This window comes from Elaeis guineensis, chromosome 2 (assembly GCF_000442705.2).
Source record: "Elaeis guineensis isolate ETL-2024a chromosome 2, EG11, whole genome shotgun sequence".
Classification (NCBI taxonomy): domain Eukaryota; kingdom Viridiplantae; phylum Streptophyta; class Magnoliopsida; order Arecales; family Arecaceae; genus Elaeis; species Elaeis guineensis.
This window is the reverse complement of record NC_025994.2, coordinates 17938792-17956238: the sequence shown is the minus strand read 5'-3', so window position 1 is coordinate 17956238 and position 17447 is coordinate 17938792. Positions and strand designations below refer to the sequence as shown.

At 32.5% G+C, this 17447-nt stretch overlaps 1 protein-coding gene and 2 pseudogenes across 3 annotated transcripts in view; 2 read left to right on the top strand and 1 right to left on the bottom strand.

Annotated features, from left to right (window-relative positions):
• The window catches only part of LOC105036740 (putative hydrolase C777.06c), a 28837-nt gene extending 23210 nt beyond the window's left edge, over window positions 1–5627 (bottom strand). For all 3 annotated transcript variants that reach the window (XM_073251660.1, XM_073251658.1, XM_073251659.1), the window contains exon 1: window positions 5343–5627. In XM_073251660.1, the coding sequence (XP_073107761.1) occupies window positions 5343–5554 (212 nt within the window). In that variant the 5' untranslated portion in view covers window positions 5555–5627. The remainder of the gene's footprint in view (window positions 1–5342) is intronic.
• Window positions 5570–16177, top strand: LOC140855228 (uncharacterized; annotated as a pseudogene).
• Window positions 16178–16390: 213 nt separating this feature from the next.
• LOC140855590 (uncharacterized) lies at window positions 16391–17211 on the top strand (annotated as a pseudogene).
• The last annotated feature ends 236 nt before the right edge of the window (window positions 17212–17447 follow it).

The window sequence follows — 17447 nt, the reverse complement described above, 5'->3', positions numbered from 1 at the left end:
TCTTAAAAGATGGGCTTTATTCTCAATCTTTTGAGCTGAAACCTCTAAAACTGACTAAAGATAAAAATGTGGTAGAAACGCCGAAGTTGTGATAATGCTACTTGGAAGTTCCTTCTCTCTCGAGAGTTTCTGGAGAGAAGCTTTGGTGATTTTTTACCTTGCCTCCCCCTCTCTTCTCTTATCCTTTTCTTGGTAGATGGAGCCATTTGCCTTTCTTTTATATGCATTAAGCCTCTAAGCAGGTGTTTATGATCGTCGATGCCAAGGATATCAACATTGATGAGAGACACAACAACACGATTATTCAACCCCCTCAATGGCAAGTTCTAGCTAAAGAGCAGATGGAGCCTTGTTGACAAAGCTTGAGTAAGTGACAGTCCCTGTGAAAGTGGACCGGTGGAGAGCGACTGATCTCAACAGTGGCTGAGGGATTGACCAATCAAGTAGCTTCAGTGCCCTACGAGAATGCTTGTGTTGTGGCAGGGATTGGTTTGACGAGGTTGTGTTTGGGGAAGATGGGTTGTTGGCAAGTAACAGTCAGTAAAAGCACGGCACCAATGGCAGGGTAAGTGGCACTTTAGTGAGCCTCAAGGTGGTTGAATGCACCATGCCGGTAGGGTATTCGGAAAAAAGCACCAACAAACAGTCATAAGGAGGTGGTCAGAACAATAATGAGTTCCCCCACGCAACACAGAGTATCGAAGAGACAAGTATAGCCATGCAAAGCTAATGGGTCATTGAGTTTGGCTTATGGTTGTTTAGGTGATGGAGATCTAGTCCCTCATCAGTAGAGGTAGTGGAGGAGGTGGCCAGGGAGTAATAGTCCCAAAGATGGTCTCGAACACAATGAAGAAACATGGAGATGCAGTCCCCTCATGTGGTGGATAACATCTGATGTCGTGAGTAGGACAAAGCAAGTATGTTTGAGGAGTCCTGATAGTGTAATTCAAATTCTAAATTCTGCCTAATGGGCTTGCAAATATTGGGTGAGGCCTATTGTGTGGATGGGCTTTATGTCAACATCTAAGATGATTGGTTCTGCCTTTTCTTCTCTTTCTTTTTCTTTTTTTAATTTTTTTCTTTTCTTTGTCTCTTCCCTGTTCTATTTTCTTTTCCTATCTTTTGTACTCAATTTCATTTCTAATGAAATGAGTAGCAGTATTCCCACCATTTTGCTTTAAACAAAAAAAACTTACAAGAATGCAGAAATAAACATCTCTTCAAAAAGAATGATATTCTCATTGAAACTATTATAAAAGATATTGTGTATCCTCATATATATCTGAAAAGCATCCAACCTTAACCACCAAAAGTTTCACCTAGGAGTCACAAAACAGCGGGTTTTACACCCATTTCAAGTACATTCTAAGCTTTCATTAAACAGCACCATTGTCCCCTCCTTCATGGAGATATGAAAGATACAAGTTAAGAGGATAAGCAAGAAAGAGGAGAAAAAAATAAGAGTGCTTATAGGCAGGGAGGAATGCTTGAAGCTAAGAGATGACAAGAAAACTGCATGAAGCCAGCACTATCTCCAAGATCTCCCTCAACCCACTCCACCCACCTACCTAGGGTTCTTTGTCGGCTGAAATCTGAACTAGGTAGGACATGGGAGTCAAAAGTGATGGGGCAAGCCAAGACATGGGATGATTCTTTCTGTTCCTTTTTTCAGGGTGAGAATAAGTGAGACACGTGGCTGGCTTTTCCTTCATAACCTAGCATGAGATATGTGATCCACCAGTCAAGCCATATCCCTAGTGTACTCTACCTGTGTCGATGTTATCATAGCATGTCCCATCAGAACATGGCAATAAAAATTATCATTGTCATGTGACTCATGTCTGCATGACACAATCCTCTTCTTCTTATCTTGTATATACTATGACATGTTCAATCTCACTTCACCCCATTTGTTCCTTGAAGAACAGTCAAGATCTAAAGCCTACTGCCAGCCCTAAATCAAAGCATTCACTGTGTACACATGGACGCCCTTCTTTTTGTCCTATTATACGCTCTTCAATTAATGCAACTTCAAAACAGCTAGTATGCCTGATCTGATTCCTAGCAAACATATCTTTCCATATTACGTAACGCTTTTGCATAACTATTCCTTTGATTCTGTATTATAGTCTTAACAACTAGAAACCTTGGTTTGCATAACCCAATTTCTTACCCAGATTCATTTTCAGCTTTGCTGAGTTTAGAGTCCTTAATAACAAGCCTTCTTTTTATTAAACTGTCCATCATATGGCCTACATCTTGTAACCCTCTTCTAATTCTACCTAGGGATTACGTCAGTAAACCTCTCACTAGACAGATAGCAACCAATGCAGGTAAAAGTTTTCAAACTCTTGAGAAAAACCTACTATGAGGACCTAAGATGATAACAATATTAAGCAAGACAAATAAACTCAATCAAATTAAATTTTATCCAAAGAAGAAACTATATTGAATTCTAAACCATAAATGTATACAAACAAGCATAAGCTAAAGACCCATGCAATGCACAAGAGTGCATTAAAAAAGAGGGAAGAACTTTAATTAGGATGCCAGGGGCATGAATCAATCAATAACTGATCCTACTCCAGTCTATACTGATGGCTCATGATATAATCCAAAACCAACACTCAAGCTCCAATCAACTTGTATGCTTCTCTAACAATATTAAAGTGAACCACTCAAGTCTAAGCTGACGTAGTTACAGATGACAAAAAGGTTAGTCAAATTTTGGGTCTAGCAGGTAAAACATTCCCAACCTGAAATGGGGTGGAGTAAGCCATCTCATCAGACCAATTCATATTTGGGTACAAAACGTGGGCTTGAAGCTAGTCTAAGTCGCATATGGGTAAGCTATAGCTGAAGTAATCCAACCCACTTGCAACCTAACTGTAGTGGACTAAATGAACTTGCACCATGAACATTATAAAATAAAAAGAAGCCCAGACATCAAACTAATGATTTAATCTGATCAGTCTCTTAACATTGTATGGAAAATAATCAAAGTGCAAGTGGTTTGGGTAAACCTGGATATAGATCATGCCCTGCATGATTTTAGTCAAACCAAACCTTGGAAGTCTGGACGAATGGGACTGGTTTGGTACTGAAATTGCGACTTCAAGATCCAACCAAGTCAGAAGTTTAGGTCAAGCATGTTGACTCAAACCTAACCTAACATGAGCAGGACCCAATCATCAAATAAATGGGTCACGTTTGAATGTAAATTATATAATTAAGCTAGATACCAACATAACCTAATCCACTTGATCAAAAATTGAACAGACTCAAGCATCTCCTACAAATTAAGTTCAACAAAGCGGTGTAACATATTTAACTCAGATCAGACCCAAGTTGATTCTTATAAAATACAAGCATCATAGGGCATATGCTGGAGTGAGTAAAATCAATTACAGTTCATTTGGGACACATCAGTAATACAATAATCAGAATCCAGCAAACCTCAACTAATTAATAATTATCTGAGCTCCACTCAATTACACAGGCATAAACAGTCACCAAACCCATAAATGAAAACCATGAAAGTGAGGTGAAAATAGGAACATCATGCATTACGTAAAGAATGAAAGAACATTATGCACAGAATGAAAGAATTTGGTCATGCCCATTTAAAAAGGGTTGATGAATCTCAATCTTATGAGTCTTCTTGATGAAGATTAAGAATGCGATATTGTTCTCAATCAAGACATCTATTTATTTTCTTTTCTGAACTAATTTCTTTATAGTAACCAATAAGCTCAATAGGCTATTGCAGATTTCAGGTGGCATGACATGCTACTACCATTCAAATAATAATCTTGTTCAAAATCATATAAAATAATGTCCAACTTGCCATGTTTACTTTAGCGTATATCTAAATCCATTGGTTAAAAATTGGATCTAAGTCCATCATCAGTAATAACATATAGAAACAAAGCATATCCATTTTTTATTCCAGATGCTTAGTTTTTGTCCAATGGTTGTATGATCTCCCACCACATTACTGTCATTCCAAAAACATAGAGAAAATAGGATAAATAAAGCTTCAGAAGGAGTAGAAAAGAAATATTTTTGTAAAGGAACAGAAAAGAACTACTTTTTCTTAATAAGATAGAGAAAGAATCCAAAAATATCCTGTGGTGGAATACCTGCAATTATTGCAAACTTAAACCCCATGGAACCTTCATATATGAAGCACTTATTGTTTACTGAGGTTAGAAAAGAAAAACCAATAGTCACCAGTCACCACAGATTGCAAAGAATAGCAGAGCGATGATCTCATGACAAAAATGAAATTTTAGACAAAAAAAAAAAAAGAGATAGTTGAGCAATTAAGGAATTTGGAGGAAGAGAGAAAGAAAGAACAAAAAAAGAAGTGGGTAATTGATGATATAGGAGGAAAGAAATGAATATGTGGCTAATTGAGTACAAAAAAAGAAATTTGGTGGGATTGCTGGGAGAGCAATGGACTCCTGATTCAGAGAATTTATGATGCGAATTTTTTAGTGATAGAAATCTCAAACAAAAGAAAAGATATACAACATGGTAACTCCCCTGTAGCTTCGTAGACTGCACAGCACCGATTGAAAAGAGAATAATAGCAGAATTACACATCTGTAACCTTCATGCGTCACACTTACATTGCTCTTCTCATAAAGAAAGGTGGTGGGCAATGGGATTGGGATCTAGAGAGGGGCAGTAGCGAGATTACAGAAAGAAGGGGGAAAGAAGAGATGTTTCATGGGGCATTGCTTCAGAAAGGGAGAATATTTCACCAATTATTACCCTTTTTATCTTGAGAGAAACCTATCATTCATCACCTCTTATAAGTTAAAAAGAAAAGGAGAAATTCTCTTTCGCGGCCTGGTTTTTCTCCATACTTCTTCGAGTGCATGTGTAATGACAAACAAGCAGCATAACCCAAACAATTAAATAGCCAAGAAGAACCACTGTATCATGGCAAAACAACCAACCGAATTCAAATAATAAACATCCAAGCATCCAAATTGATACTTTGTCTACGTTCGCAGCCTCATACAACACCAATTCCCTTCCGTTAAACCACACATCCAACGCGCAGAAAACCAGATCCTTCATAATAACTAAAATCACACGCTTTTCATCAAAAATAACTAAAATCACAAGCTCCATCCCCCCCCCACCAAAAAAAAAAAAAAACGACATCTCGCATGTCAAGATCGGCATTGAATCAGACTCACGAGAGAAACTTACAAAACCCTAGAAACGATCAAAACTCAAACCATGAAAACTGATCCACTCATCGAATTCCAAAAGAAAAACAAACATCCAAAAATCGAAAACAAAGAGGAAAGATTGGGAGATCCAACCTGTAGTTAGGGTTTTTCTCCGGAGGGATTGAAAGCGATTGGGAGCAGACTTGGCACGGGGGATCCGACGGCTGGATCAAGCACCGGGCGTTGGGGACCGCGCTCGAGCAGCCGGTTCCGAGGAAGATCAGAGAAGAGGATCCGCTATTGTTGGGACCAAGACCATCGCCCTTGCAAAGGCTCCCGTTTTGCGATGAGTTCTTGGATTCCATGGTTCTTGGTATTCGATGCTCGAAAAGGAAAAGGAAATAGAGAAGAGAGGGTGGAACGGCGGTCTTAGAGGGGACCGGGAAGCGGTATTTATAAGGAGCGGGAATTTGGCCATGGATTGCTGTCCTTTCTTTCATCTCAACGCTTTCGTTTTTTCAACGGCCGAGATTCGAGGTTGGAGATTGGAAAGACTGGGAGCCGCCACCTGGCTCGTTCCAGACATCACCATCACGGAAACTCGCTCCACACTTGAACGAGGCACGTGCTGTAATGCATTTTTCTATTCAAAATATTTTGAAGAGAAAATATTTATAATAAGATTAAAATTTTAAATAAAAACAATGAAAAAAATGTCAAACAAAGATCTTGAACCTTTAATCTTAAGATTAAAAGCCTAATCTCCTAGAATTATCCAATTTTGATCGGAAAAAATATGAAATGAATAGAGATGATAATTTATTCTATTCTATTTCTATTGGAAATCTGATCTGATCCAATCTTAATAATGCAAATTTTATCCATCTAAGATGAATGCGGATGATGATAAAAAATTCATCTGAACTCATTAGATCTAATCTAAATATATTTAATTTTTTATAAATATTTATTTTTAAAATAAAAAAATAATTTGTATGTCAAAAAAAATTATAATTTTCTCATTTGTGGTGCATCCATAATAAAACAACTTATGAGATGTATACATCGCCGCATTCATTTCCTAGTAATGAATAACTATTTATATGGATGGTCTCCACAGATTCTCTATTGTATCTTATTATTTAGAATGCAAAGTTTTCATGTACTCAATTACGTAATAAACAAACTTCACAAGCTAAAATGCCAATCATCAAATTGCCAAAATATAGGCAAAATAATAAAATAGTCTTTTTATATAAATTATAGTTGAGCATGATGCTAAAAAAAAAAAATCATTGACTATTATGAATTGACTACATAGAAAGAGAAATATAGAACATTCAAAAAAACTGAATGAAGCTTGTTTTTTTTCAAAAAAAAAATAAAAAATTATATAACACTAGTTAAAAAAGTTATTGGGAAAAAAATCAATCAAGAAATAATAATATCAAAAATTATTTTCTCCTTTTATGTAAATAAATAGAATATTACTATAATTCACCAAATAACAATAATTTTTATAATCTTCTTAAGCAATTAATAAGCAAAATATTCAAAATTCCCATAAATAAGAGATATAATAATTTTTAATATAAAAAATCATTCGATGTAAAAAAATCACAAAATCTACTCCAACCAAAATCTTCCATTATTTAGAATAATAAAATTACAATAAGTTTTCTCTAGATCAACTAAGGGCTACACAAATATCATCAAGATAAAATCTTGGCTTCTAAAATAAAAATAATCATCACTAATAAGGTAGATTTCAATAATAAATAAAATATAGAGGACATATCCCATCGAATATAGATGCTTGAAATATTTAATAAAGCAGACTTTTCAAAGATTGAAACCACTCAATTTGTAACTCTCGATGCTAGAAATAATATATTAAATTTCTTCAAAATTGTGATATGATCGATCAACCAATCATCCGACAAAGTAGCATTTTTTTTTTGGATCTTTTTCTTTTTTTTATTCTCTTTTTTTCCTCTTGCATAGCCTCTCTCTTACTGTGCCCAACGGTAAAGACCCTGAGGTATTTGAAATCGAAACCACCACATCTCTTTTTTTAAAAAAAAAAAAAGATGTGGGTCCCCTATAAGTAGGGGCAACACCAACAAATGATCCATATTTGAGCATAAAACAAAAGGCAACTTAGAAAAAAAGATGGGCAGCCCTTTTTTTTGTTGTCGGTGTAGGACTACCTAGGATGTTTTTTTAGTTTTTCTTGATGTTGTTTTTTGATCTTTCTTGCTGGACAAAGGTGCCAAAATAGTTACATAGTTTCATGTAGATGCAACTAGAGGTGCAATTAAGCTGAGTCGAGTAAATAGCAAGAAGTCCGAGCTCGATTCGATTCAAAATACTCAGACTCAGAGCTCCACTTGAGATCGATCAAGCCTTAATATCGTAAGCTCAGGTTTGGCTCAATGAAAAAAGAAAAAAAATTAAGATCGACTCAACTCGACTCGAATATCGATTAAGCCATACTTAAACTCGAATTCGAGCTCAAATTAAGCTTTAGCCTATTAATAATATTTATACTAATATATATTATAATTAAAAAAATTTATTAAAAATATATATAAACTCAAATAGGTTCGCGAGCTTTCGAGCCAAGTATCATACTACTTGAACTTGATTTAAAAAATTATTCGAGTTACTCGAGTTCGACTCAAGCTCGAGTATAGCCGAGTCGAGTAAAATTTGAATTTGAGTCGAGCTCGAGTAGCTTATAAGCAGCTCAACTAGTTTACATCCCTAGATACAACCTTCACTAGGAGCTAAGTATCTAATTTACATAATCAACTATTGACTTCAAATCATGACATATGCAATAGTAATTCAAATTAAAGCTTGATCACATTTGTCTCCTTATCTATGGTGGTTGATTACTATCACTGTCACAGAAATGATGCTAGCTAGAGATCTAGTTTTAAATCATCTTTAATTGCCACGGAGCAAGGATTGACTTTGATTGGATGTTTGCATCTCCTTTGTTGCCTTTGGACTTAGAAAAGGGTCATCATAGAGGTCTTAAAGTACTCTTGTTGGAATTCAAATTTGATAAAGGTGTTGCAACTAAACTCTTCAATAGACTTGGGGCCACATCAATAAATTATGTCATTTACCCCTCTTTTAAACTAAAAAAACAAGGTGCTTACCTTTGGTTTATGTAGAAGAGCATGTGTCCATACTAACCATACCTCCAACAAATCAATAATTTTTTTATTTAAATTTTAATTTATTAAAGGTTTGATAAATGACTTGCATTTGCACCATCTAGTTTCATTCCATGAAGATCATTATAAAAAAAATATTCTTGTTATGTAAAGGGAGGGATGGACCTCACAAATGAGAGTGAGAGAAAGTTCAATTTAGTAAGATAAAGCAGAATCTTTGATGGTGCAATCATTGATTCCTTTTCATTAATAACAACAAGGTTATAACTAATAATTAATTAATATAAAAAGATTGCTAAAGTTTATCTTGGATTAGATTATAGGGACAATTTTGTCCCATTTATGTTTTCTTACAAGAAAAAGCTTAATATTACAAGATCATTTTAAGAAAAAAGGGCTAATATGTCAAAGTTCATGCTCATTACAGCCACTGAAACTTTGGATGCATTATGATTTAGATTGATAAAATGTAAAAGGAAAAAAATAAATGCCACAAAACAAACCAAAGTTAGAGACTAGTTTAATCTAAAGGCTCATTCTTTGGTGGGAAAGTACTATAGGAAAGTTGGTCAACTTTTCTATTGACCAACTTACCCATATTTTTTTATTTTTCAAGATGGATAAGTTATTTTTTCATGAATAACATTTATTCATAAAATGAGAGAAAGAATCTTACTCACTTAGGGGGTGACTAAATCATTTTTCTATTAAACAGTAAAGTAAATATTTAATTTTATTTATAAAATACTCTTTATTTTTGATGTCTCCATCATTCCATGTCTAATAACTTAGTCGTCCAATTTCTTCAAATCTACAGACCCATATCCCTATTTTTTATATCCCCTCCCCTTCCTCCATAGGCATTCGTGGTGGTCCTGCTCCTCCAACCCTTCGAAAGTATGTAATATTATCCCATTAGTTTCTCTCTTTTATTTTTTTATTTATAAATATCTATGGTGGTTCTGCATCGAATGATAGATTCCGAGGGAAGATGCAAGTCCTAATTCTTCCCCATCTCGTATCTTTGGTTCCATTTCATACAATCCCGATGGTATTCCATCAAAAAAATATCTACGGTGGTTTTGCATCGGTGGATGGAATCCTGTAAGAGGATGCAAGTTCTAATTCCCCTGTCCCAGGCTCTTGGTTCTCTGGTACGATGTCATGCAAGTTTTATTCCACCAAAAAAAAATCCCAATGGTATGATGTCATAAGATTTTTCTTTCTTTTGAGATGAAGGAGACTAATGTACTCCCTGTCTGGTTCCGTTCCCCCATAGAAGTGAATTCATGAGTCTTTTTTTTTTCTTGAGATGCACAGGGCTCATGTGCTCCCCATTTGGACAAAGTGGGTCAAGTCATCTAGTTCTAGTTAAATTCAAATAAGGAACAATTTAAATTTAAACAACGAAATAAAGATTTGAGAGATTTATAGACTTAAATCGATCAAGTCATGAGTCAATACAATAATATTCAAATAAGGAACAAATTTTAGTAATACACACTTAGGCCTAGGGGTGGCAATCGGGTCAGATCGGATCATAAACAAGTCGGATCATAAATGGATCGGGTCAGAAAATTGTCAACCCAAACTTGATCAATTTTTTAAACGGGTCAAAAATTCAAACGTGAATCCGATCTATTTATTAAACATGTAATCCGATCCGATCTATTTAATCTATTTATTAAATAAATTAAATTAGGTTAAATGGATTAAACAGGTTAAACGAAATAAACAGATCAGATTAAATGGGTTAGAAACAGGTTAAACATATTTTAGACAGGTTAAACGGATCTTAAACAGGTTAAACAGGTCGAGTTAAATGGGTCAGAAATAGATTAAATAGGTTAAACAGGTTAAATGGATTATCTGACTTAATCTGACCTGAATATTAAATGGATTAAACGGATTAAACGGGTCAGATATCTAAAATGCAAATCCGACCCACTTATTAAATGGGTTAAACGGATTGACCCATTTATGATCCAAACTCGTTTAGCCTAAATCCAAACTTTTTTATGACGGATCGAATACGAATCGAGTTGGCGGGTCGGGTTATATTTTGCCAGCCCTACTTAGGCCATCTTGGATGTCTTGCCCCTAATTCTAGTTAAATAAAGTGGGTTTCATCTGATGCATGTATATTCTGGATCAAACGAATATGATGGTTCTTAATTTTTTTCTCTTAATTCATATGAATTTTGAAAATAGTAGTCAGTTTTGTCAGCATGATAAAATTGAGAAATTTAATTACATCTGATATGTAAATATTCTAGATCATTTTACAATAGAGCCAATGGGCTTTTGGTGTTGGATAGAGATGAGTATAGAGAAAGCAATCATGGGCAAGAGAGCTCCATAACCTATGCACATAACATGATCCACATGCAGTGTTATTGTGAGTTCTTTTGAAGAGTCAAGATTATATTCTTTGTGGACAAAGTGCAGAATGTAGCTTCTTTGTAAACAGTGATTCAGTTTATGCCAAAATTTAATTCAACTACCATCTTAGGTCTAAAATCTCTTATTTGTGATTTAGAATAGTTCAGTTTTCAAAAATGATGATAATTTGCTAGGCAACTTGCAAGGCTGAGAATGCTTGCAACTTTTCTTTTTTTTTCCCTTGATTTTCTAGTATATTATTGTAGATTTTGTTTAGTATATAGCAATTCTATAAACAATAACTTCAATAGATATGTTATCAATTTCAAAATAATTTTGGTAGGCATGTTATCAAGTTTAAATCAAATATAAAATAACTTCAATAGATATGTCATCAAGTTTAAATATGCGGAAATATTGTGTTATGCTTGCAAAGAGGACCATGTATTCTAATGTCTTCTTTATCTATTAGCTTGTTATCATTTTTATCATAAGACTTTCTTTCTCTCATTCAATCATCAATTTAGACCGTACCTTTAAGTATAATCAATTTGTATGTACAAGGATGGCTATTGATCATGTGGATAGGGATAGGAACAGAAGAGTTGCTGTGGCTATCATAGGGCTATATTATAACATGATGATGATGTTTTTAATTATATGTTACATGGTTACATTAGTCATAATCATTAGCAGGAGGAGGAGATCAATGCCTAAGCTGATATTTGAATAAGGTAATGAAATTAGGGAGACTCATGAAAAAAGATATACAACTAAACTTGCAAACTTTAGGCATATGATAATGAAGAGTGATCAATTTGTATAGATCATCTAAAGACGGATAGGAGATACTTCATAAAATTATGTGACATGTTGAAGATAATTAAAAAATGGACAACTAGTAGAGGTATAGGGGTCGAAAAAATGGTGGCCACATTCTTAAATACAATATGTCATCATTCAAAGAATAGGTCCATGCAATTATTGTTCTGTCGATCAGGCTCCATAGTTAGTAGACATTTCAATGCTGTTCTTCATGCAATATTATGCTTATATAGTGTTCTATTTAAAAATCAGAATCAGTGCTCAATAACTCAACAGATGATCGATAGAGGTGGTTCAAGGTTGGTGTCATCTTTATTACTATAATTTAGTTATTCTTATTTTGTAATGCATATACTAACTATTATCTTATTCATAATTATAAAATTATCTAGATATTTTAGATGGTACATATATTAGAGTCCAGATTATAGAACATGATAAATCTAGATATCGGACCAAGAAAAATAAAATTACAACTCATATTTTGGGCGTTTGCTCTCAAGGTATGCTATTTATATACGTTTTGCCTACTTAAGAGGATTCTGCATGAGATAGTAGGATCCTTTGTGATACAATTGCTAGAAGAAATGAATTAAAAGAACCTCAAGCTAAAATAAGCATGAAAAAAAACTAAGAAGCAATTATATAACTATCTCAAATTTATGTTTGATAATTGATTATGTTTGTTGATGTTAGGTTACTACTATCTATGTACTGTTGATTTTTCAAATTGTGAAAGATTTTTAGATCCTTATAGAGGTCAGAGATATTACCTTAATGAGTAGAGAAGTGGAGTTCAACCCTCAATACCTATAAAATTCTTTAACATGAAGAGTTATAAGCTAGGAATGTCATAGAAAGAGCCTTCAATCTCCTTAAAATGAGGTAGATAATTCATAAAGGAATGTCATTCTATCTTATTAAGACTCATTATAGGATAATCTCTGTCTGCTACCTTCTTTCTAACTTTATAAGAAGAAAAATACCAGTTAATTCACTTGAGCAAGCACTTGAGGATGACAAAATTGATAGCATGTGGGACATTTACGAAGAGAGAATAATAATAATAGAAACGAGCAATGAATGGAATACTTGGAAAGGTGCATTGGCTAGACAGATATTTATATAGTGGCATATAGAAATGATATCCCTTTGAATTCATATTGCACTATATTGTTATGTCTTTTCTTATTGATGTATGTTAGATATTATTTTATTATGTCATTTGGCCTTGCAATAATTTAAACAACTTTATATTGGCATGTAAAAGTATGAACAACTTTTCTAACAATGTTTATGGATTTCTTTTATATTTAATGAAAGAATTATATGATGTTTATTTCAATTCACATTAACTATTCATGTATTTCTAATTGTATTGTGATTGTCATATGCATTGCATAGAAATGAGCACTGCAGCTGGGACTTCTAAAAAGATGAAGGAAGCATCAAGATAGAATAGAACTTGAGGATCCATTGAAGATGTGGAGCTGGTTGAGTGCTTAATAGATCTGGTAAATTATGAACATTGGAAAGCAGACAATGGCACTTTCAAAAGTGGATATCTTGGATAATTGGAGAAGTGGATGGAGGAGAAACTTCCTAGTTATGGATAAAGGCTAGCCCATATATTGAATCAACGATGAAGCATCAAAGGCCTTACTTGGCCAAGCTTTTGAAGACCCAAAAAGCAATTTCTAACCCTCCAAAAGCACTTTAGATGATTAGAATAGTATTTGGTAAAAAAAAATATGAAAGCTATTTTAGCTTTATCAAAAAGCTGCAATGGTCTATTTGAGAGAAGCTCCATTTTGGAGCTTCCGCAAAAATACTTTCTAGATTACATCGAAAAGCTGTTTTAACTTTATGAAATTTTATTTTTTAACCAAAATACAATTATAGAAATACCTATGGACTAATTTCATAATTATATTTATATTTTTATAAAATATAATGCATGAAACAACTTTTAGGAATCCTAATACACAAAAGAAACTCTAATCGTCCTTAGCTCCTTGCATATACAATCAGGATTTTTTTCTGTATAAAAGGAATCCTAATATATCTTAGCTCTTTCTATTTTAATGCAATAAAGGTATTCTTTCTAGATATTTTTTTAAAATTTTTTAGGTTCGTCTGTCTTTACCATCATATTTTTTATTTTTTTTCTTTTTCATGATCTCTCTTCCTGATTTTTTTTTCTTTTTGTATCTCTCTCTCCATCTCACTATTTTGCCATCACGTCTCTCCATCTTTCTCTATTTTTTTATTCTCCTAATCCCTCTCTCTCTCTCTATCTTTTTTCTCGTAAGTGATGAGAAGAGGGAGTCTAGAGTCTTTTCGCCACTTTTGATTCCTATGATTCTCCTCCCTGTCTATATCTTTTCTTCCGTATGTGATGAGAAGAGAGAGTCTAGAGTCTAATTCTATCTTTTTTCGTGATTGCTTTCTCATTTTGACTAAGAGTCTAGAGTCTAACTTTTTTGGTATAACTCTAGAGTCCTATTTTAACTGTGAATCTAGATTCCTATTTTAATTATTTTCTACTTTTGCATATGAAACAAATGAGAACCTAATTATCAAATAATTATATTTTATTATGAAAATGGAAAGGATAGGGAACATTATAGAAAGGTTGTGGAATGCTCTGATTTAACAAACATCATTTTATATTCATGAGACAGGATTTATTTTTATCTTTCTATATGCATTATCATTATCAATAGGTTTTATATATATATAGATATAGCTGCAAGCACCAAAGCAAGACGGTAGGGGTACATTCAAAATTCTACTACTCAAATGTATTGTTTCATACTCCCGATATATATATATATATATATATATATATATATATATCAAGAGCATGAAATAGTATATTTGAGTAATAGAATTTTAAACGTACCCCTACCATACCCCTACCATCTTGCTTTGGTGCTTGCAGTATATATATATATATATATATATATATATATATATATATATATATATATATATATATATATATATATATATATATATATATGTATGTATGTATGTATGTATGTATGTATGTATGATATGTATGTATGTATGTATGTATGTATGATATGTATGTATGTATGTATGTATGTATATGTATACACACACATATACATCTACATATAGGGCCCTGTAGGTGTTAGATTTTTCTATTCCCATGCCATAATATTATTATTATTATTTTGATAAGAGTAAAATTTATATTTATTAATTCTTAATGTTAATTCCTTATATTTATTGGATCTACCAACCTAATGTTAATTCTTCTTATAAGATAAGTTCTTGGTCTAAGGTGCCAATAGAAGGATTTTTTATTATACTGACTATATATATATATGTTTGTATGTATGAATGTATGTATATGTAATGTATGTGTATGCATATTTGAATTGGATATATTTATATTTGTTTTATAAATTATCTTATAAAATATCATTGGAATCATGACTTATGATTGACAAAATGTTTTATGTCTTTGTTGTTGCATTGTAGTAAAAAAAAAATATCTAAAAAGTGTTAAAATATTATTGCCAATCCATCAACCCAAGATGATAAGAAGAAGAAAATAGTTTGAAATAATAAATTAATAGAAGAGTTTATTGATATATGTATTGATGAAGTTGAAGCTGGTAACCATCCAGAAATATATTTCAATAGGCTAGGATGGGTCAATATAATTAAAAAATTTATTGAAAAGACTAGAAATCTATACAACTATAAATAGTTTAAAAATAAATGGGATAATCTGAAAGTAAATTGAAGCATCTGGATGAGATTGGTAGCAAAAGAAACAGAGCTTGGATGGGATCTTATAGAAACACTAGATGCATCGAATACATGGTGAAAAAAAAGTTATAAGTACAAATAATAGTATATTGATGTTTATAAGATTTTTTATACTATGATTTAAAAATAAATATTGATAATTATATATCCTTAAATTATAAAAAAATTAATGCAACTAAGTTTCGAGAATGTGGTTCATAATATTCCATAAAGGTGGATGGGTTATTTAGAGATACTAGTGCCATAGGGGAGGGAGCTTGGACACCAGTTTTATCGATATAGGAGAATGTTAAGAATATATTTGGAGCTTATGATAGGCTAGATAGAGAAAATATTGATATGTTTGAAGATTTATATGACTAAGATGAAGATCATAATCTAATTATATATGGAATTAATGATCTTTCCACTGATATAGATAATATTAAGCTCACCTTGCATCTTATCCCATCCATGAAAAAAAAAAAAAGAGTTAGTCCTAAGAATCAAAATAAGAAACGCAAGAAGATAGTGGGTGCTACGCAATAATCTCTAGAGTTTAATCATCTTATTGATGTGGTGGAGAGGAGTACAATGCCATCCAGAATAACTGATAAGTCTAGATATAGCATTGATGAGGTGATAAAAATGATGCATGCAATGTTTGAGATGGGAGCATAGTCTGAATTGCTTCTACTTGCTGCTAAGGTGCTCCTTAAAAAAGAATATAGGAAGATGTTTATGGCTCACGAGGATATTCATCTTCAAATTGAATGGCTCAAATAAATGTCAAACTTGCGAAACTAGTTCTTGATATATTAGTATAATAAAAATATTGTTTGTAATTTTAATTATGAACATTTATGTTAGAATTATGGTAGATTATATGTATTCGTATTATGTCTTGGATAATGTGTTGTGAATACTATGATTGTTGTTGATATTATAGATAGTATATGTTGGTATTTTATATTATTTATCTTACTTGTATTTTAAGTTTTCATGTTACGTATTATTTTTTTTTTGTTATGAAAACTTTATTTTTTGTATAATATTTTTTGTACATATATATATGGATAGCACTGACAACAGTTTTGAGGAGAATTATTTTAGTGAAAATGAGATGGTTGATGATACTAAATTTTATGCATTTATGACTGTAGCTATTACTATGGCTAATGAATATTATTCAAAATATATTGATAAAGAGCCTTATAGGACCTCTTATCAAACTAGATATAGATTTATATTAAAGATTCTACAAGGTAATCCAGATAGATATCAACAACAATTTAGAATGGAGAAATATATATTTATTGATCTATGTAAAGAATTGAAAGATAAATATGGTTTGAAAGGTTTTAGAAATATTTCTGTTGAGGAGTTGGTGGCCATGTTTTTGATGATTTTAGGACATGGGTTTGGGAATAGGATAGTTCAAGAAAGATTTCAATATTCGGAAGAAACATTTTATCCATGTCTTAAAAATAATTAGGGATATTATTAACATCCAAATTGATAGATAGTTCAAAAATGTTCTCAATAAAATCTATGATGATAATTATTGGTGGCCTTATTTTAATGATTGCATTAGAGCAATTGGAGCAATTGATGGTACCCATGTGATAGTAAAAGTTTTTCTATTTAAATAAATATCATATATTGGTTGAAAAGAGATTTATATACAAAACATTATAGTCTATTGTGATTTTGACATATATTTTACTTTTGTTCGGACTGGATGGGAGGGTACAACTCATGATACTCGTATTTTCTTAGAGGATATACACAGAAAAGAGCTCAACTTTGTACACTCACCTAAAGGTATATTATTTAATTAAATATATTATAATGTTAGTCATATATTTTGTCTTTCATGCATAAGTATTAAATTCTAACTTATATATATTTGTGTAGGTAAATATTACTTAATGGATGCATGACATCCTCACATGTTAAGATATATGGGGCCTTGTAGAAAAGAAATATATGATCTATCAAATTTCCAACATGGAAGTCAATCAAGGGGTATGAATGAAATCTTTAATCATGTATATTCCTTACTAAGATGTATTAT